The following is a 21,413-nucleotide window of genomic DNA, read 5'->3' on the forward strand; positions in this document are numbered from 1 at the left end:
GGGATTACAGAACAGCATTTCCTTCTTCTAAAATTGAGACTGTGACACTTCTCAGTGTCAGGCTATGTGAATCACAGTTATGATTACTGAAGTAAAAAAGAAAAAAATCTGCTAGAAACAAAATACTTTATTTCTGAAACAGATATGCTTTTCTTCAGAACACACAGATGTTAAATGATTTTCAACTCACATTTTTAGTATCAGCTGAAATAAAGTAAGACTGCAGTTTTATTCTCAAGCTGCAGTGAAACATTGAAGTTGTTCAGTTACTGTGCCCAAAGAAAAGGTAAGGGCTGCACAAAAACTAACTCTTTAGTTGTACTCCAGAGGTCAGAAGCTTATGGTTAGTTTATAATAACATTAATTGCACATTTTCCTGTAAACACTGCAATCATGTGGTCTGACATTCAAGAGGTGTAACAGCAATTTATCCAAAATTTTTCCTGGTCCTGCCAAATTCTAATCACTTTGATATAAATCTGGCCGGAGAAAATTATGTGGGTTGCTGTGGCTTCATAGATTTCAAAATCACCACTCTAAGTAGCTCATATTTTAGTAGAAATATTTAGTTGTGGATAAATCAACAAGCCATTTGGGACCCAATCTGATGTAATTTCTGGGGTACTACCCAGTTTTCATTGAGTCTTTTATTGGTCTTCTAATGAGTGTGAATTTTAGCCTTGTATTTGATTAGGACCATTCATATTTCTTTCAGCTCTCCATTTGCATCTAGATCTTGGTCACTGGTTATTTGTTAGGCAGACCATCTTTAGAAGAAATATATACACTGGAAAAAATACAACTATCATTATAATGAATAAGGGATACGAGCTCTTTAATTAGACGCTGCCCTGTTTTCCAGAGCCAGCCTGACCCCAGCATTTCAGTCATAGCTTTGTCCAAAGAAACTACCATTTCAGCTTACCCTCAGCTACATGTCTTCCTAACATGCTGGGGTTTTTTAATACTAAAGCTGGAAGAGGATAATGTTGCCAGGGAGGCAGGAAAAAGAAATGAAACCAGAGCTTCTTTTAGCTGACCACTCAACTGAATATTGACCACCTGTCTTCCTGAGAAAGAAATAGATGGTGGTAAATAAGCTGGAGTCTAGTTTTCCAAGAAGTTCAATGATTTTCCCAAATCAATACAGCCCATCAGGCTTCAGAACAAAGGATGTGGGAGACATGACAGTGATGGAAGTGGCTTGTGTTCTTTTGTGTATTAAGCACATGGGCTCATGGGGAAACAGGATTTCTTCAGTTATTTCAGTGTTTATTCTTTTATATGCACTGGGATAAACTTCTAGATTAAGAAAATCTATTACAGTAATTATTAGGTGGGATTAAAAAGTTGTCTGCTTGATGGCCCAGATCCATGTTTCCAAGAGCTATTCCTCACTGTATATTTGCTGCTTCTTGTTTGAATGTAAATTGGAATATGTAATGCATGTCGAGGGAATAGGTTCTATATAACAGCTATTTTCAAACCAGGGTGGTAGTTCCCCCTTTCAATATTACCTTAATTTTACCAATAACTTCATAATGAAACGAAAAGAAAGGGTATGACATTCAAATAAACTATCCATGAAATGTAGGTTGTCATTACTCAGAATTTACTGGAAATCACACAGATCTAATCTTACTCTGTTACGCCGTTGCAGAAGCTACTGTAGTTTGTAGCCCATCTTTAGCCACCAGCAGGGCAACATTAACTAAAATAGGGTTTAGGCTCTCAGCCCTATAACCTTTAAACTTCCTATGCTTTCATAAAGTACAGAATGCAGAATTAACACCACAGCTAAGTGCCTCAGCAGTTTATGACTATACCAGACGTGTTTCATTACGCTTCTTTTCCTTGATGCTATCCAATCTTCTCATCTTCATTGCTGTACAGTATTTGTTCAGATAAAGTCCAGTGCCCAGGATGACTAATTGCAGATCTGTGCTCCAGATGGTCTGATTACAGGATGTGGTTAAAATGACTTTTCAAACATTCACTGCAGCAGTAGGGCTCTCAAAAAAGCCCCCCAAAAATCCCACCAACAAAACAGAACAAAAAAAGCCAACCCAACAGTCTTGCATTTTCAGGCCACCTGACAATAATTACATTCTCAGGCTGACTGATGTTGATGCCTGTTACATGTGCACCTGCTGTAGATGTAGTTAAGTTCTTGTGCCATGCTAGACAGAGATTGTGATTAAAGTAGTAAATAAAGTGTACGTCTCCCAGATCAGCATTCAGTGTATAAGATGTGGCTTCATATGTAAAATGTTTGCTGTTAATTTTAGATTACTTTCTGGATGGAAGCAATCAAGGAGAAATAAGCCATTTGAATTGCAAGTCTAATATAAACATTGTTTTGTGTTTTTTCTGCTTGGATGAATTGCAGGTGTATATGTGGATGTGGGATTGATGATGATGTGGCAGATATGGTGGTTGTGAGGCAAATGAGTTACACTGCTTTTACTAAACCAGTGGCTACAAAAAAGTTGAGATAATCCTAAGAATATAGATTTTCATCTTGCAGCTTTTTGCACTTCATATTCTTTTAGTATTGTTAGAAAATGATGTCAAATGTGTGGGACCAAAAAAATTGCAGTGCCACATGCAGAATAACACATTTAATCGATGGTGGCGGTGTACTCACTGATGACAGATATGCCATGGTTTGGCTATCCCAGGCATGTTGCAGAGCCGCACAGGCATGTCTGTGTTATTTGTACTTGGCATGGCTGGGACAAAAGGAAAATCAAATTTGACTTACAAACAAATCTGTAGATTCACTAGTCACAAAGATACAAGGAATTGATTTTACTTAATTTTGCATCAAGTAATGATATGATGCTTCTCTATACCAGGGATTGCATCTCAGCCTTCAAGAACTACTATGCCACAGAGATTTTTGCCACAAGGATTGATTTCTCATATTAACCTTTTAAAGAAGTAATCTTATTAAAAAATTCTGCAAAGGGTGGTATACTTTGGAGATTTTCCTGTGGCATCAGCAAAAGTTGTTTTAAAATGATACTCAGGATAGTAAAGGTAGTAGGCAGAACTGTTAATTTCAGAATTTTGACCACAGAGGAATCCATTTATGTTAAAGTGTAAGTGACTTATGTGACTTTTAAAATATACATGACTTTTTAAACATACATGACTTTTGATGACAGAAAAGCAGACAAATCATTCCTAGTTTTGAGAGATCATTTAAATGTACTTCAACAAATCAGTTACAAAAGTGTTCAGAAAGACTTTGAGCAGATCTGCTTTCTCCAGAATTTTGCAGATACTTATGGCCAGATTCTCTACTAAGAGCAGAGGGAGCAGTTCCTTTTACAAAAATGAAGGCTTACCCATTCTGTCTTCTGAGTTTCCTGATAAAATAATCAGCTTGAACTAAACCAGGATTTTGTAGCATTTGCTGTGGGTCTGAAAACAAAAGCAGCCTATGCTTAAAAATTAAGTCAGGCTTTCCAGTCTGATTAGTTGAGTAGCGTCTACTTTTATTGGAATTTGAACATGTTTGTTTTCTAAAGCCTGTATTTTTAAAAGCCAGGGCCTGCATTTAGGATAGTAATGTGATAATTTGATTCCTCACCACATGATCTCATTTTCAAAGTTTTGAATACAAACATAAAAATTCTTGGCTTATGTTCATTGCAGAAAAGAGAGTCAAGAAATCAAAGAGATTAGTATCTGTTTTAGACTAGATACTTCAGGGGTTTTTTGTCTTTAAATGAAGGAACATCTGCAAGAGTGTAAATGTGTCTGCTAAAAGTGCGGGGCCAGAGTAGTCCATATGAACAGTACCCTTGCCTGATACTGAAAATGCCTTTGATTGTGATGTTTTTATGTCAAAATAACACATCTGCATTTCTTAGCAACAAGTTTAGTTACTTCATTTCCAATTTGTGATGACATAGTTCATTCTATGACATATAGTTAATACTAAATAGCAAATTTTGATTCCAGTTTTGTTATGCAGTCACTGAAAAGAAGGAAGTGGGGAGGGGGAAAGAAAGATTCATTATATACACAGAACTTATTAAAAATGTTTTTTTCTATAGGTTTCTGAAATTATTTTCTTACATACCACTTTTGTGACACATGACCTTTCATCCCATAATAAAATTCAAGTACAAATTGTCACAGTTGTTTTGTACATTTTATCTATCACAAGTGCTTACGTAAAATGGCTTTGTGCTCCTACAGGCATGGGTTAGTTCTTCCTGTCTGGGAAATTTTTTGCCATAAACATTGTGGTTATGATTATGATGAGTAAAGAAAAAGAGCTCATAATGGTACATGTACTGGGAAGGAAAACAGCAAACTACAGCATCTCTTCTTACTCCTAAAAGGCTAATGACATCACCTTTGATGTTAAAAGAGGAGCTTCTATGGACTGGTGCGGGCACCAGGTGACATCCTGGGTGTACCACTGTCATACCTTAATGCTTTTGTGTATGATCATGCCTTAGCTAGTAACGGATTTTGGCAGAAAAACTACAGTAGGTGAACTGTAAAACTTCTGGGTAACATGACCCCATTTTCTTACATTATAACACCATTTTTTAATTCCCACACATAAAACATTCATTACTTACTATGTCTACTCTTTAATGATAAAGGGTAGCATGGGTAGTAACTTCAGAACTTTTAATTCTAATATTCTATTTTGCTTTCATTTACGACACATGACATTGAAGACTGCAGAAATTATTGCTAATTTTGGATATACTGCAACTGTGAATAGTTACATAGTTTGCAAATGGAATGATAATCCAAATTAAACCAAGAAATGTATACCCTTATTTTGGGAACATAAGTTTTTCTCTATTACACCTAATTCTTGTGAACTGTGCTCTGGTAATTGGTCAAACTCTTTGAGTTGACACCCTTAGTTGCTCAAAGAAACATTTGCATGTAGTATATAGTTACTGTTGTCTGATCCAACCTCACAAGAACAGAATTAGATATTTGGCTAGGTTTCCTCCTAAATTAGAATTAGAGAGTCCAAATACCCTTAGGTACACTTCATTACAAACATCTGAATTTTTTCCCATTCTTCAGTAATAACTATTTTTAAAAGTTTAGCCTCTTGAGCTTTTCTTAAGGTGAAAATTCATCTTTGCGTTCAGACAATGTGAAACCTGTGGGCTCCTCAGACTGTGCACGTTCTCTCTTGTTCAGGAAATGTTAAATAAATTATTGCTACATGATGGGTAGTCTAATGTAATAGGAAGTCCCATTATAGTGACTTTTTATGACTTGACACAGTCCTGGAGAGGTTTGGTCCTGTATGTGATATGTTCCTTCACAAGGTTGGAGGGGGTGCATGGGCACACACATGCACAGAGAGGAGCTGGAACGACCTGGAGAAGGGTTAGTGCATCTCTGAGTGCATGGCCATCGTACTCATAGGTGATCCTTGGAGCTGAGCTGGACACTGCTCTAGCTCTGCCTCTGGGACAGCTCAAGCTCAGCAGAGGTTCATGGTTTGAGCTTGAAGTCCTTGCCAGGACAAACAGTACACCCTGACTTAGACGAATAATCCTTTCTCTTCAGCACTGCATCAAGGACTTTGTGTGGATTACTTACTCAGTCATCTCCATTTTAATTTTCCGGTGCCTTGGTCTAATAAGCCTCCACCAGTTGCATGTTTCCTTAGATCAGTCATACCTCCCATGTTACTTATATTCTCCTCACCCATTCCTATGATAATCTTAGAGGAGTAAATGAGCTACCTTCCCTGCCAGTTCTGTGGAATCTTACCTGGGGCTGAGCAATGTGCTGTCCATTAGGGAAAGGAAATGTATTCCTTGCCACAGCCTCTCTAACACGGCGTGGAGATTAATATTCTTTCCTACTTGCAGGGGATCTTTGCTAAGTGTAACAAATTTAACGAGAGTTAAATTGTATATATATGTACATATAGTATGTATATGTAAGTATATATATGTATTCATGCCATATGTAGCAGACTTTAAGGGGAGGAACTTGTGTTTGCTTTTGAAACACTGACTTTCTTACTCTGGAAGGTCATTTAACTGTCTTCTTAGAATTACTGAAATATGTATTGATTTCAGGGGCTTTTATTATTTTCACTATTCAATGCCTTCTACCTTGCCCTCTTTTCTATCAATAGGTAACAGACTATCCCTAGGTCTGGTATATAAATTAATAAATGAATAAAGTGCATGTAGAGATCAGCAAGATTACAAATATCAAGAAAGATGGATGCTTAGGTCAGAATAAACCTTCACTAACACTGCCCCCCCGCCCCCAAACAAATGAAAAAAAAAGGAACAACCCCCAACTCAAAAAATCCCCACAAAAATAACAATTACTTTTTTAAAAATGGATAAAGGTGAACTAGCTGGGGAAGAATAAATGGCACAGACAGCTCGTCAGTAATACTCTGTGGGATATCAGAGAGCTCTCCTTACTTGGTACGTTAAGGAGACTGGACAAACACTGGTATGTGGGCTGGAGGGAACAACTGTGTTGCTGCAATAGATGGGCTGCATGCCGTAACAGAGTTTACCGGTGGAAAATACTCATGATTTTCACTTGAAGCCTTACAGAGTCACAGATGACAAGCTGTTGTAGTGGAAGGAAGGCATCAAGGCTGCCCGAGAAACACTTTTATAATCTCTCCTCTCTAGGGTGTGAATGGCAAGTGGGAACATAGCTTGGAGTTGCTCATTGTGAGAAATCCCATTTCCACTGACAGGTATTTCCTCTTGGATGCACAGGATTGTTCTCCTCTTCCTCCTCCTCCTCCTCCTCCCTAAACCCCAGCACCCCCTGGCTGCCTCCATGCCTACACAGGGGGCAAGATAAAGCAGCCTTGGTGTTTGCAGGCTGCCTAGTTTGCCTAAGTCATAAAAATACAGCATGGCATTTTAACCCTGATCACAGAATCACAGAGTCAGTTAGGCTGGGAAGGACATCTGAGACCATGGAGTCCAACCTATGACCCAACACCCCCCTGTCAAGTAGACCATGGCACTGAGTGCCACATCCAGTCTCTCCTTAAACACCTCCACCATGATCCTTCTAGGCACTCAAAGCCTGGCTCTGACACTGGCTGGAAGTGCTATTTGTCTTTCATGCTTCAGACCAATTCACCCCAGTGTACAAAATTCCAGTTGCGTAATCACAATGAAAAACCATATGGGGGATAAATTTTAAATCTGTTACAGAGAATTTTCAAGGAAATCCCTTCTTCCCTGGTACTTCTGCTAAGAACATTTAAAATACTTCCCTGCTGCTAAAAGAACCCTGAGGAAATGAGCAGTTGGCTATGTGTTAACTTCACCTCACTGCAGCAGAGAGGGATGGTTTTAGTGCAAAATTAGAAATTGCACTGGTAAGACAAAGAGAAAAGATGGGCTGGAAACATTCTGGCACAATGCCATCCTCGTATCTGTTACAGACGCTGCAGATAGAATAAGGGAAGTGCAGAGGAAAAGCAAGGCTGTCAGCTGCAAGTTGGTGTCTTCACGCTTCTCATAAATTTGGAACATTTTGTATTGTGCCTTCCTTTGTTAGATAAAATGTGTTTTTTATTTCAGTGTGTTTTCCAATGAGAAGAGATGTCTGGTTCAATAATACTACCTTGTGTTTATCTATGGCAGTTAATGAATTAAAGGGGTCATTATGCTGGCTAGTCCATAAATATGATAATAAATTACATGAAGAAGCATTTGAGGGCAACCTGAAAACATTTGAATGGCACCTCCCACATTTATTTTCCTGTTACTTACAATAACCTTACCATTCACAAATTTTACAGGGATAATTCAAATAAAAAAAATTAGAATTCTGCTTTAGGCAGGCAAATTTGCATTTAATAAAAGTCATAAGTGGAAAAGCAATTAAATTACAGTAGGTTTTTGAAAGGATCCCTCTTCCTATATAAATATATATTGCAATTACTCTTAACCTTCACTGCTGTATGGTTGAAGTTTCATGTCTAGTCCCTCACTTTTCACAGAAGCAAAGGCAAGGCAAATAATACATTTTTCCAGATATATCTACTGAACAAAACTTGCCGTGCATACATGTGTGTGTTTGTATGTTTGGATATGAGTAATTTCAAGTAAATAGAAGCATCATTATCATATTGTTCAAAGCAAAGCAGATTATTCTTCTCAGTCACCTTCTGATTTAAACACTGTAACTGGTGCTTAGTTTATGCTGGCTGGCTGCCAAGTGAAAGCAATTATGTGCAATAATAGCAAAATTAAGAGGTGAGTGTTGCTGTTTTACAGCAGGACATGGCAAAACCCATTTCCTTCTGTCAGCTGTATCTTGATTACACACACACAGTCACACAGGCAAGCTGTCTTTCACACACATGCATGCACACATTCTTGTTCTTTGTCGTTTGCTGTCTTTCCTGTGGGTTTTAACTTGAGGTCACTGAAACCAGAAAAGAGGAAGAATACAGACCAGAGTGTTTGAAAGCAAATGAGAGTAAACGTCTTACTTTGTGGGGGAAGGACAGAAAAAAAAAAAAAAGAAGAAAATAAAAGAGCAAAACAAAAAGCCTATCCCAGTTATTGTTCTAACTGTGATAATTGTTTTTTGCTCACTGACAGGTGTCCTAGTGGTAAACGTTACATGGAGGAACAAGACTTATGTGGGAACACTGTTGGACTGCACAAAGCATGACTGGGCCCCTCCTAGGTAGGCAAACATTCTGAGTCTGTTTTTTCTCTGCTGTATTTTAACCCCTAATCTCAGGCAAGAGACTGAACAGAGATTAATAAAACACAACTGGTTATAATTGAAAACATGCACCAGTGAAACGAGTAGTTCTCTGTTCCAGGGTGAAATGTGGGGTGGAAGTTCTTTTTTATTTTACTTTTGTGTTTTTGGGAGGGAAGGGGAATACATGGGATTCAGTCAGAGAGCAGTTAATTTCAAAATACATTTCTTAAGTTAGCAAAATTTTTGCTCCATTGTTCTAATTAAGTGTCCTTGCCATTTTTGTCCTTTTTCATGTCTTTGCCTTTGACACTGTAATATTCTCATTTTTCAGAAGAACATCTTTCCTTTAACATGTGATGGTGTTCTTATGGGATGTGGTGGTGGTGTTTTTTATTTTTTTAGTTCACGGCTCCTGCTGATGAAATCTATTGTTTGCACAGGTTTTGTGAATCGCCAACAAGTGACCTGGAAATGCGTGGAGGACGGGGCAGGGGGAAGCGGGCACGGTCCGCTGCAGCTGCGGCTGTACCTGGAAATGATGCGAGTTTTGCAGAGTCCAGAGGACTTCAGAATAAAAATCGAGGTGGTGCCAATGGGAAGGGGAGGAGGGGCAGCCTTAACGCGAGTGGGCGCAGAACACCCCCGAACTGCGCCATGGATGAAGTCAAAGCCAGCCCCTCATCCACAAACAAGAGGAAATCTAAGCCTCCTATGGAGCTAGATTTGAACTCCAGTTCAGAGGACAATAAGTCTGGAAAACGCATTCGTACTAACTCTAGAAGCACTCCTACCACCCCACAGGGGAAACCTGAGGCTACTTTTTTGGACCAAGGCTGCTCTTCCCCAGTGTTGATTGACTGTCCTCACCCCAACTGCAACAAGAAGTACAAGCACATTAACGGATTGCGTTACCATCAGGCTCATGCACACTTAGACCCAGAAAACAAACTGGAGTTTGAGCCTGACAGTGAAGACAAAATTTCAGACTGCGAGGAAGCACTGAGTAATGTGGCACTTGAATGCAGTGAGCAAAGCACAAATTTGCCAGGCTTTGATCCGCTAAAAGCACCGACATCTCCTTCCTCCATTGCTACCCCAGGGACCCCCAAGGGAAAAAGGGAACTGACTAGCAATGGCCCTGGTTCAGTTATCAATTCCAAAACTGGCAAGAATTCTGGCAAAAAGAAGGGTCTGAACAGTGAATTGAACAGCCTTCCGGTAATTTCTAACATGGCAGCCACACTGGATAATTGCTCAGTAGCAGATGGCAATTTGCAAACCGAAATGCCGAAATTGGAGGCTGAAGGGTTAATTGACAAGAAGAGTTTGGGTGATAAAGGGAAGAAATCGAACAATTGCAAAGTGGATAAAAACCTTTCCAAACTGAAAACAGCCAGGCCCATTGCCCCAGCGCCAGCACCAACTCCTCCCCAGTTAATAGCTATACCTACTACAGCCTTTACAACCACCACTACAGGGACAATACCGGGACTGCCCTCTCTAACAACTACTATTGTTCAGGCTACACCAAAGAGCCCTCCACTGAAACCTATTCAACCAAAGCCCACAATTATGGGAGAGCCAAGCACTGTAAACCCAGCTCTCACATCACTCAAAGACAAGAAGAAAAAGGAGAAGCGAAAGCTGAAGGACAAAGAAAGCAAAGAGACGGGCAGCCCCAAGATGGATTCTAAGCTGGGGAAGCTGGAGGATTCAAAAGGGTCTGGAAAAGACTTATCTGGACATTTTTTAAAGGACCATCTCAACAAGAATGAAGTGCTAGCAAATGGACTGTCAGAGTCTCAAGAGAGCAGGATGGCAAGTATTAAGGCTGAAGCTGATAAAGTTTACACATTCACAGACAATGCGCCCAGCCCTTCCATAGGGAGTGCCTCCAGGATGGAATGCAGCACTTTGGTGAATGGACAATCTGCCATGGCCCCACTGCACGTGTTGACACAGAATGGTGCAGACAGCACGGCCGCTAAAACCAACAGCCCTGCTTACTCAGATATTTCTGATGCAGCTGATGATGGTGGCTCTGACAGCAGGTCAGAGGGCATGAGGTCAAAGGCCAGCTCTCCATCAGATATTATTTCTAATAAAGATGGTGTTGTAAAAGGACATTCTTCAACCACAGCACAATCAGCTCAAGCAAAAGAGTCTCATTCTCCCTATTACCATGGCTACGATCCTTATTATTCCCCAAGTTACTTGCACTCTGGACAGGTCAGTGCCCCAGCAGCTGGGAACAGCAGTACCCCACAGGGGCTGAAGATTAAAAAAGAGGCTGAGGAAGAGGCTGAAAAGAAAGAGAAGGCAGAATCGTCAGATGCCAAGAAAAGCGAAAGCACTTCCTCTAATCTGCAGCCACAACACCAGTCAGTAATAACTCAAAGACACCCTGCACTTGCTCAGTCACTTTATTATGGACAGTATGCCTATGGGCTCTATATGGACCAAAAGTCCTTAATGGCCTCCAACCCTGCTTACAGGCAGCAGTATGAAAAATATTATGAGGACCAGAGACTAGCAGAACAGAAAATGGCACAAAGTGGGAGGGACTGTGAAAGGAAGAATGACCCCCCCTTGAAGGAGATTGGGAAGGATGACAGCAAGCAGAAAAATATTCCATCTGCTACTATTTCAAAGGCCCCTTCAGCTCCAGAGTCCAGCAAAAATAACACTAAAATAGGGTCTTCAGTTCCTAACAAAGGTGAGGAGACAAGCAAATCACAGATCCTTTCCAATCACCAGCAGCAGCTTCAGTCTGACACTTTCAAAGCCAAACAAATGGAAAACCACCAGCTTATAAAGGAGGCTGTGGAGATGAAATCTGTTATGGACTCCATGAAGCAAACAGGAGTAGATCCAACCACAAGATTTAAACAGGTAAGATCACAGGAAATGGAACAAGAGTGTCTTGGTTTATCTTTTAAGTCATGTGAGATTTTCTCCCTGATTCTTCTGTGTTCTTCTGCCTCTGCAGCCAAACAAGCTCCACCATCCTTTTTTCATGCTGGATGGTATTGTAGTCTATGAATAGACCAATAAACCTTCCAGATGAGCTGTCTGAAAAGAACAAAAAAATAAATTAAAAAGTCTAGTGAGGTGGTGACAGAACCCAGGCTTAAGACCTGAATAGACTATTTTAAATTATATGCATGAATAAAATAGAATTAGATTTCTCTTTTAGATGTAAATTCTAAGCATTTTGCTTAGTTCAGAAATGAGAAATTTCAAGCAAAATAAGCAGCTTTCATTGTAAGAGGACTTAAAGTAGATTTGAAACATGGTTTGAAGTGTTTCTTTTTTTTGTTAAATGACAGTTGGCATTTACTAAAGATGGGTGAGCTGGTTCTTTGAAGAGTTGGCTTAAAGCACAGCTCTTTATCTTAACCCAAGGTGACCTTTCTGAAGCAGTTAAGTTCCCCTTCTCTCCTCAACCAACCTCAAGCCCCTACAGACCTACACAATGGATGAAATCCTCTCTCCATTGAAGTCAGCTATAGTTTTGCCATTGACTTCAGTGTAACCAGAATTTTATCCAGTGGCTTCATGCTGACCTTCGTAGATGTCACATTGCCTTCATTTGAGGCAATGCCACTGTCTCCGTGCTCTGAACTGGAGCCTCAATGCTCGGTGCTTTCATGTTCTGGTCTATGGTACATCCCAGACTTCACCCTTACGGGCTGTCTTTCAAGGTACAGTGGGGTCAGGGGAGTGGGAGTAGCAAGCTCTAAAGGAAGTGGGATGGTACAGCTCTAAGTAGGAGAAGATTTCTGCTGATTCAAGTGAGTATTTGAACCAGACTGTCCAAGCATTTAGCTGTGTGCTTATATTTCTATGGTGCATGCCACAACTGTCTGTCAGTTGGAGAAAATGTTTACAATTAGCTCTTGAGTATCCTGTATTAGAAAAAGAAGTCTTTCTGTTACTTCTCCATACCAATTTGCTGTGGTGCTGTAAAGAACTCACCTACCTAATTCTATCACATTTATAAACTGGTCTGTGTAATATATTATGTAAAAAAGTATTTACAGTGCCCAGTACATGTTCATTAAACCATGTGATCCTGATCCAGTAAATACTTCCCCATCTGTAACTTTACAAAATTGTCAGCTGAAAAAGTCTGCTTTAATGTCTGACTTCCACTGATTCCTGGATGTTTGTAATATCGGAGGCAGTATTAGAATCTTTCCAGATAGATCAGCTTTTCATGTGCATTGTTCCAGGTATTCTAAGTGCTCTGGCATATCATTAGCCAGCTCTAATTTTGTGGTTCACAGATACTTTTTCCTCTCTAGTGGGAAAAATCTCTCCATGGGCTTTAATTAAAATGTTTTATGAATAACATGGTCTCAGAACTTTATTACATTGCATATGTATTTCATTATTAAACTAGTTAAAGGCATGAAGAAGGATATAAGATGAAGCAATTGAATTAAATTTTGATAATAGACTCTTGCTCCTTCATGGGAATATTGGTTTGACTTTGAGCTCGAGGCACTCTGTAGCAAGCAATCCTCTCCTCTATGTAATAGGGATATGGTATTAAAACAGCTATTAAAAATACATTAACTGAAATATGGGAAATATCAATAACAAACTTAGTTCTACATCCAAGTTCAGAACAATCTTTTTCTCCTCTGTATTAGGATCCAGATTCACGAACATGGCATCATTATGTCTATCAGCCCAAATACCTTGATCAGCAAAAATCAGAAGAACTTGATCGTGAGAAAAAGTTAAAAGAAGACAGCCCTAGAAAAACACCTAACAAGGAAAGTTCCCTGCCTAACCTTCCTGTCTCATTAGCAAGCATTAAAGAGGAGCCTAAAGAGGTCAAGCGTTCTGATTCTCAATCAGTGGATGAGAGCAAGATAAAAAACGATGATCAAAAGACTCCTGTAAATTGGAAGGACTCTCGGGGTGCTAGAGTAGCAGTTTCCTCACCAATGAGTCAGCATCAGTCATACATCCAGTACTTGCATGCTTATCCGTATCCGCAGATGTACGATCCCAACCATCCAGCCTATCGCGCAGTCTCTCCTGTCCTAATGCACAGCTATCCTGGTATGTATTCTGAAATTTGTCTTGCGCTCTAGTTAAGACTTGCATCCTCACGTTCAGCAAAATCTGCATTTTAATATTTCTGTTAGTAGCTAGGGTAAATTAGGAATTTCATGGGTGACGTTGTGTTGCTTGTGCTTCCACTAGGGAAAGTTCCGTAGATGAAACTGATTTAATACAAGATGTTCCTTTTATGAACTCCCAAGTTTCTCAACACTTGACAGTCTGCTGTTGCTGTTAGACTGACAGGTAGTTTATTGCCTATAAAAATATTCTAAGCACTTACTGTCAGAACCTTTATAGTTCCTATTCCTTTTACTTAAAGAGGACCCATAAATGTCTGAAATGGCTATCAACTCAACCCTCTTTATAACCTCCATTCATCAGGGTAAATTAGGTAATATGAAATTGAAGAGCAGTGGTGCCATTTGGAAGTCATGTGACCTACTTTTGATGTTATTCTCAGTTCTGACATTGTCTCCTCCTACCCTGATAAAACAAAAATGTAAAAACAGTAACTTGACGTGGTATTTATTGTTTACCTGCAGGGGCCTATCTCTCTCCAGGATTTCATTATCCAGTTTATGGGAAGATGTCAGGGAGAGAAGAGGCAGAGAAGGTCAATACCAGCCCAAGCATCAATGCAAAATCAACCACTGAGTCCAAAGCACTGGATTTGCTCCAGCAGCATGCCAACCAGTATCGCAGCAAGTCACCTGTTGTAAGGCTTCGTCCATTCCTACTGAAGAGTGTTACGTACAGGGAGGGGTAGAGCAGGAACGTAATCATAGGAAGCACACAATCTGGCATCAAGCTGTGAATGCATGATTCTTCTTCAAAGTACTGCTTACAATAAAAGCAATTTATAGTCAGGATGCTTCTGTGGCATAAACAGGTAGTGACATACACATCTAACACAGTTCTGTGCTGAGTTTTCCTGTCTTGAATGGACTCATACAGAAATACAGATTTAGAGAGACCTCCTGGTGCACAGATTTTTGCAGTTAAACAGGAAACTCCTGCTTGGAAACAGATAATGAAATGAAAAGTTGGGCTATGGGATTTGATAATATCCCCTCCTTGTATTTGCCAAGAATTCACATTTTCCAAGTATTACCAGCCCTGATTACTGATTACCTGCCCCCATTTCTGAAGATTTGCAAACAAGATTTACAAAGTTGGAACAAATACTATTATTTCACTTTCAGATAAGTTGGTGCTGGTTTTAATTGTGACCAAATCACTGACTCTCATTCTATTTTTTAAAAGGCTTTTCTACTATTCAGTCAAACCTGATCCCCAAAATGTTTTAGAAGATTGAGGATTTATTAACATCCCTTTTCAGCAGCTCACCTAGGTTGTTCAGGCATTGGCAAGCCAGCCGAGCTTCAGGGAGCCCAAAACTAGAAATCACCATGGTGTCTTCAAGATGCAGTGTGTTGCCCCAAAATCTCTGTGCATTGGGAAATCTTCCATTAGCCAGAAAGACTAGCATTAAACTAGAATCAAGCGCAAATACTCCAGTGGAGATACTTCTTCAGAAAAAAATTAGCTTAATCATTTGTATTCAAAAGGTTTTTGACAGGTAGTAGCACATGGTTTTGTTGTGATTTCATTCCTTTTAAAATTCTCACATCAGTTTTCTTTCAATTTCTATTACTAGCCTGTGGAAAAATCACCAGCTGAGCGTGAACGGGAAGCAGAAAGGGAGCGAGACCGCCATTCTCCTTTCAGCCAGCGGCATCTCCACACACACCACCATACACATGTTGGAATGGGCTACCCCCTTATACCTGGACAGTATGACCCATTTCAAGGTGAGCAGAAAATTTTTAGTGGATGGGATTGGTTTGCCTCATGGAATTGTTGCCTTGACATTGGAAATCATGCCTACATGAAGCATTTTGAATAGAGATCCTGTTGTTAAATCAGAAGTGCTTTACACTTACAAAGGGTTAAAAATTCATGGCATGTGCTAGCAATAAATTAATAGCTTCATGCCTGAGAAATACCAAGTTTTGTTTCCAAAACTGGGTGTCAGAGCATTATTAAAGATGTACAAGTTAGGCTGTCATCCACATGAATGTTTTGATTCCTCCCGCAAACTGACATTAACTGGCTGAAACACAGTAAAAAATCCAAACCAAACAACCTCCTTTTTGTATAATTAGGGTTGTGTAAGCAATGGAGGAAGTGTAGCAAAGACAAAAGCTTTTTATACTGAACATATTTTATGTACAAGGCATTGCAGTCACAAGGGTTTGTGCTTGTTATAATTTGACTGTTTGAAAGAGGAGTCTTTGTATTTTGGCAAATGCCATGCACAAAGTTGCAGTCAGGGAAAAAGCAGCACAGTGAGATACGATTTATTCTCCCTAGGTTTTATACCAGTCTTTGAATGTTTTTTCTCTAACCGTGGACTCTAGCTGAATTAAAAGGAGGTTTCCTCCCATGCAGCAAAGTATGTGCTACCACAGTTGGTGGCTAAATGACATTTCTTCTTTACGTTCACTTGGTGCCTCAGTACTTATTTTTCCTGTGTAAAAATCTTGACATTTCTCAGTGTGATTCAATGATTCCATATGCCTTTTGGGAGGCATTATGCTTGTTCAGTAGCAAAACTGTAAAAATGGTAAGTTATTATGAATGTATTGTATCCTGAGCAGCTGGCATGTCGTTTCTGTAATTCACTGTGACTTTTGATTCTTGTTGTTTCCTGGTAACTATTATTTCTACTGAGCTTCCTATTCATGAACTCATACAAACCACTTAGCATCATGCAGTGCAGTATTTGGAAAGGAAAGAAGTAAGTCAAAATGCTGTAATTTCTTGCAGAATATCTATCAAAGACAATTCAGTTTATTACAGAAAGGTATATTGATCATACTGGACAGGCTGTCTTAACAATGTTCCCTGAAATATTTGCCATTTATGTAGTGTTAACCCCCGCCACATTTTCTGGCTGTTTGCTTTAGAGATCCTTCCTACCATTTCTCTGAGCACAAAAATCCATTAAAACCAGACGTACATCAGCATTCCTTTGTTTTTTCTTTCCCTCAGGATTGACCTCTGCTGCCCTTGTTGCCACTCAGCAGGTGGCTGCACAGGCATCTGCATCTGGTATGTTTCCTGCACAAAGAAGGTAAATAGACAATAAATTATATATCGTAACATAGAGAGGAGAAAGCAAATCATAGAGTTTTTAGCCTGATAGTGTGCATTTCCTTGTACAACACAGTTTTTAAGGTTGAGGAAAAGCTTGGTACTTTGGGTTAATTGCAGTTTTGTTCTCCTTAGAATGACATTTTGTCCTTCCTTAGTTGTGTTCTTTAACTGTAACATAGGTCATTAAGAAAGAACAAGTAGTCTGTCTTCTGAGATTTTCCATAGAATGTGTTTTAAGGATTGGTATTAAGAGAAAACAAGAGATTATGAAATACTATTTAAGATCCAAATTTTTAATGAAATTATTTAAAAATTAATGTTCAGTTGACTCCATGCATGACCAGGATAACTTAGTATTTGATCTATTCTGCAAGCTGGCCTGGTTTGCTGATCTTGCTTTCAGGGAGGTTTGTCTGGGAGCCTGTTAGAAATGGCTTCATATTTAAGTTACACACCCATTTCACACATTTGCCTCTCAGTTATTTACTAGGCTGTCAAGAGGAAAACTTCTGTATCATGATAATCCCATATCCAGTGAAAATCCCAAAGCATCTTTTAACATTAGGGTTTTATTCATAGCTGCCATATTAAACCTCAGACTTTAATGTATTAAATAGAACTATGAAGGTCTCTGTTACAGTTGTCTGTCTGCAAGCTGATGCTGAAACAAGCAACCATTAGCTGGAATTATTTGAGTAAGAAAGGTTTGTAGCCCTGAAAGAGCTGATGGATAATAGGGTATCAGAACAGAGGATAAATCCTGGCACAGGTTACTTTCTTAGGATGTCATTCCTGGCAGGGGAGGGATGAGGACACGGCTTGGTGTCTTTTCTTCTTGGGTTTGAGAATACTTGTACAGATTTCATTTCATGATATATTCAAGGTGCAGGACAAAAAGTGTGAGGAAAGGATGCTGCTTACTAAAACCTTTTTCCTTCTCTTTTCAGAGAATGATGAATTTGGGGATGAACATTGTCATGTGACTGGATCACATGAGGAAGCGCTTTATTACAGACATCAGTTCCATGGTGTTAATTTGAAATGCCTTAATGGCAGGCAAAAACCAGTCATTTCATTTTTGTAAATTGCAGATTTTATCACAGAGTAACAAATGTTGCTGTAATTAGACTTCTGTTTTTATATATATATATATATGCGTATATATATATATACATATATATATAAAAATATATATATATTCTTTACTTTTTTTGTATCAGTACCAAGGCTCGCACACAGGGTCTGCTGCTAAGTTGCGAACCACACACTAAATGGAGATATGTATTTGTCATGTTTAGAAGGCGTTAACTGCAAAAGGCTGTTTGTTTCTTTTCTCTTCTTCTTCCTTTTCTTTTTCTTCTCTCTTTTTTCCTTTCCAACTGTAAATAAATAATGTTATGTATCAGTGTGCCTGAACCTTGCATACCCTTCTGGTATTTCCCACAAGCTCTCAGAGAGGCTAACTGTGATGACACTTTGGTACAATGTAGATGTCTATTTGGTGGTTCCTATTAAGATGCATCAGTGTAAAATGTTACTGTATTCACTGTTTCATTGTAATTGTGTATTGTGAAAAATATACCTTTGGAAGGCATGGGGATTCTAGTACCACAAAAACTGTGTTGTATATAATGTATAGATTTTAAATGGAGATAATGAGCATCTGTGAATAATGAAATGTCTTTTTTGATAATCTTGAATGGCAGATAACCTAATAGCCTGCATATGAGAAGACATCTGTGATTGTTCTATTACTTGAATAGTCCTGCAGTCTTTTTTTTAATGTTTACAATTACCCAGATTTAGAGGAGAGACTTTAATGCCATTACCTGTTTACTTGTTTTATGCTGTAACCTAGTTTATTTTACGTAAAACCTATATCAAATGCTTTCATTTTTTTACTTGCCTTAAATAATTTGGCAATCAGAATAATGAAAAAAAAATTGATTTTTAAAAAAAAATTTATTTTATTTTTCTTTTTTGATTTCTGGGTGTCTATGAGCCACTTTGAAAGATGTGTCATAGCTGTAGATAGCAGAGGCTGCAGCAATGGCACAGCTCCTAGTCGTGCTCCTGCTGGGCCTGTGCCATTGCCCTCTCCCAGCGGGCAATGCAGGGTCCAAGCCAGATGGCAGATGGACTTCTTTCAGTTGACCCTGATAGGCTCAAAAAGGCCCATGGTAACACTTTGGATGGTATTAGTGGAACTGAAGTCTCTAATACCTGTTTTAGAGCAGCTCTGTATGCTACAAATTATAGGCAATTCTTTTCCTATTATATCTGTATTGCCCTTCCCCCCAAAAATGAATAGATGCCTAAAAACAGAGGACCTGTCAATTAAAAAAAAATAAAATTCCTTTGCTGTGTTGCCTGCATTGCCACAAAATAAATGTTTTATGTGGCTATACCACCTGTTTTGTTACAATGCAGTTAACACAGTACACAGTAACATGAAATCACTAATCATGATGTGAAAAAAAAACAGATTTTCTGGTCAGGTTTTTGAGGCTTTAACTTTTTTCCTTTTTTGCATATCCCAGTTACATTGATTGTCAAAACGGCTTTTTAAAGTTTTACTGGTTTTTTTGTTTTGTGTTTGTTGGGTTTTTTTTGACAGGGTGAATTACTGCAAGTTAAAGGTTGTTCTTGAAGTTGGTTCCATTTCTTCTACCTTGTGAATACTTAATACAGAAGGATGAATTAAAGATTCCCAACAGACAAGCACACTTGGACTTTTATATTACTATGATGAATCTGCCATTAATATTGCTATAATTGTTTTATTTTTATAGGCATAAAATCAGTTCCCTTAGTGAATAGTTATAAGGTTTATTGATTTTTACTACACATCATTCATCTGTGGCTTACTATTATTGTCTTGTTCTGAACACATTCAGAAGTCTCACAGTGGTGACATACTACAAGTTAGCCTCATAAAAATGGGAAGGAAGGGTTGTTTTCTTTGAAAAAGGGGATATTGTGAATGCAGGGCTCTTGAAATAATAAATGCCTTATTACTTCTATAGTAAAGGCTCAGATGGCTTTTGTGTTGAAATGTACCATTGACTTTTGTTTTTTTCCACCTAAACCATTAATGCTACCACAGCAAAACAGGTCTTACAAATTCACACTATTGGTGATTTTGATTTAGTGTGGTTTGAGTGTCAAAAGTAACTGGAATGAATTACTCTGATTGATACAGAGTAAGCAATGGTTAAAATTACAATAATGTTATAGCTTTATTGTATCCTTGAAGTCTACAGAGTGGCTAACATCTATTGCCATTTATTGTCTTCTTCCACTTAAGATTATTATGTTTTTCATCTAGCTTCATAGCTTTCTTTTTGGTTTAACACTCTCCATACTGACCTCCCTAAAGGCTATGACACAGTGTAGCACTCTCTGGTTCAGCATGCTCCGAAGCCAAAGGCTATCCCCCCACATGTCTGAGCACTGATGTGCAGCTGCCAAGGTCATCTCACCACTGTATGAGCATCCAAAGGCAGAGCAAACTGAAGCAGTAATACAAGGACGACAATTTATACACCAGGGAGCTAAGAGCTGCAGAGTCTGGTCACTGAAAAGGGGCAGCAGAAGCATTACAATGCAGATACATTTGCACTCTGTTTTCCACAGGATGGAATTACACTTTTTGCTACCTCTAGCTGACCTCTACCACCCTGCCCTTCCAGCAGTGGCTAGCAGTGACCTTGCTTCTGTCTTTCATCCAGATGCTGCTGGATGTCTTGCAAAGGTGAAGTAGTGCTTATGCAGTACACTCATTTGAGTTTCTAGTCTGTCCATGTAAATGCAGCTAGAGAAATGAAAGGTTTTTCAGTGCAAGCCCACCACTCAGACTCAAAAACCCAGCCAGGGAGCTACTGCCTCTGATACTTGCAGTGGCAAAAAAATGGGTGTGAACAGCAAAGTGGTGTGGGGTGCTTTTTGAGCTACCAGTAGCTCTAGGGGCTGAAACAGGACTGGGATCTAACCAACTGAGCTGGCTGGCTACCAGGGCTAACCTAGAGCTGGTGAAAATGGGGGCTAGGAGAAACATAACTTCAGTTCTGTAATTTTGGATTGCCTGGTGGCCTTGAGGAACACCAGAGAAGTCACAGAGCTAATTCTGTGCCATGCATCCCCTCCTTTCTTCTGATAGGTGCACTGGTTGGGCTTAACCATTTGGTCACTTGTCACACTTGTCACTCTGCTGTCAGAACAAGGATCCCCAAAGGACATGAATTTAGAGCATCCCTGAATCCATTCTAAAATGCACATGAGGGATTGTTGATAGCAAAAAAAACTGGCATAAACAAAGGACACTACAGTGCTTTTCTACAACTCTCCACCCTGGCTCTTCTCAGGGAACCAGTGAGAGTCAGGCAGGGAGTCTAATTCATATTTCCTTCTGGCATCAGTCTTGTCACTATCACAACCGACAAACATACTGTCCCCAT

The 21,413-nt window shown here is 39.2% G+C and overlaps 1 protein-coding gene across 3 annotated transcripts in view; it reads left to right on the forward strand.

Moving 5' to 3' along the window:
• The window catches only part of ZNF608 (zinc finger protein 608), an 85,343-nt gene extending 65,382 nt beyond the window's left edge, over nucleotides 1-19,961 (forward strand). Inside the window, exons 5-11 of one of the 3 annotated variants that reach the window (XM_069001611.1) lie at nucleotides 8,607-8,694; nucleotides 9,159-11,610; nucleotides 13,377-13,794; nucleotides 14,340-14,512; nucleotides 15,455-15,608; nucleotides 16,852-16,911; nucleotides 17,904-19,961. In XM_069001611.1, coding sequence (XP_068857712.1) covers nucleotides 8,607-8,694; nucleotides 9,159-11,610; nucleotides 13,377-13,794; nucleotides 14,340-14,512; nucleotides 15,455-15,608; nucleotides 16,852-16,911; nucleotides 17,904-18,040 — 3,482 coding nt within the window. In that variant the 3' untranslated portion in view covers nucleotides 18,041-19,961. Of the gene's footprint in view, nucleotides 1-8,606; nucleotides 8,695-9,158; nucleotides 11,611-13,376; nucleotides 13,795-14,339; nucleotides 14,513-15,454; nucleotides 15,609-16,851; nucleotides 16,983-17,903 lie in introns of those variants that run through there. The other 2 variants (XM_069001612.1, XM_069001613.1) reach the window with 2 other exon arrangements.
• Nucleotides 19,962-21,413: the final 1,452 nt, after the last annotated feature.

The sequence above is a fragment of the Aphelocoma coerulescens genome (genome assembly GCF_041296385.1).
Source record: "Aphelocoma coerulescens isolate FSJ_1873_10779 chromosome Z unlocalized genomic scaffold, UR_Acoe_1.0 ChrZ, whole genome shotgun sequence".
Lineage (NCBI taxonomy): Eukaryota > Metazoa > Chordata > Aves > Passeriformes > Corvidae > Aphelocoma > Aphelocoma coerulescens.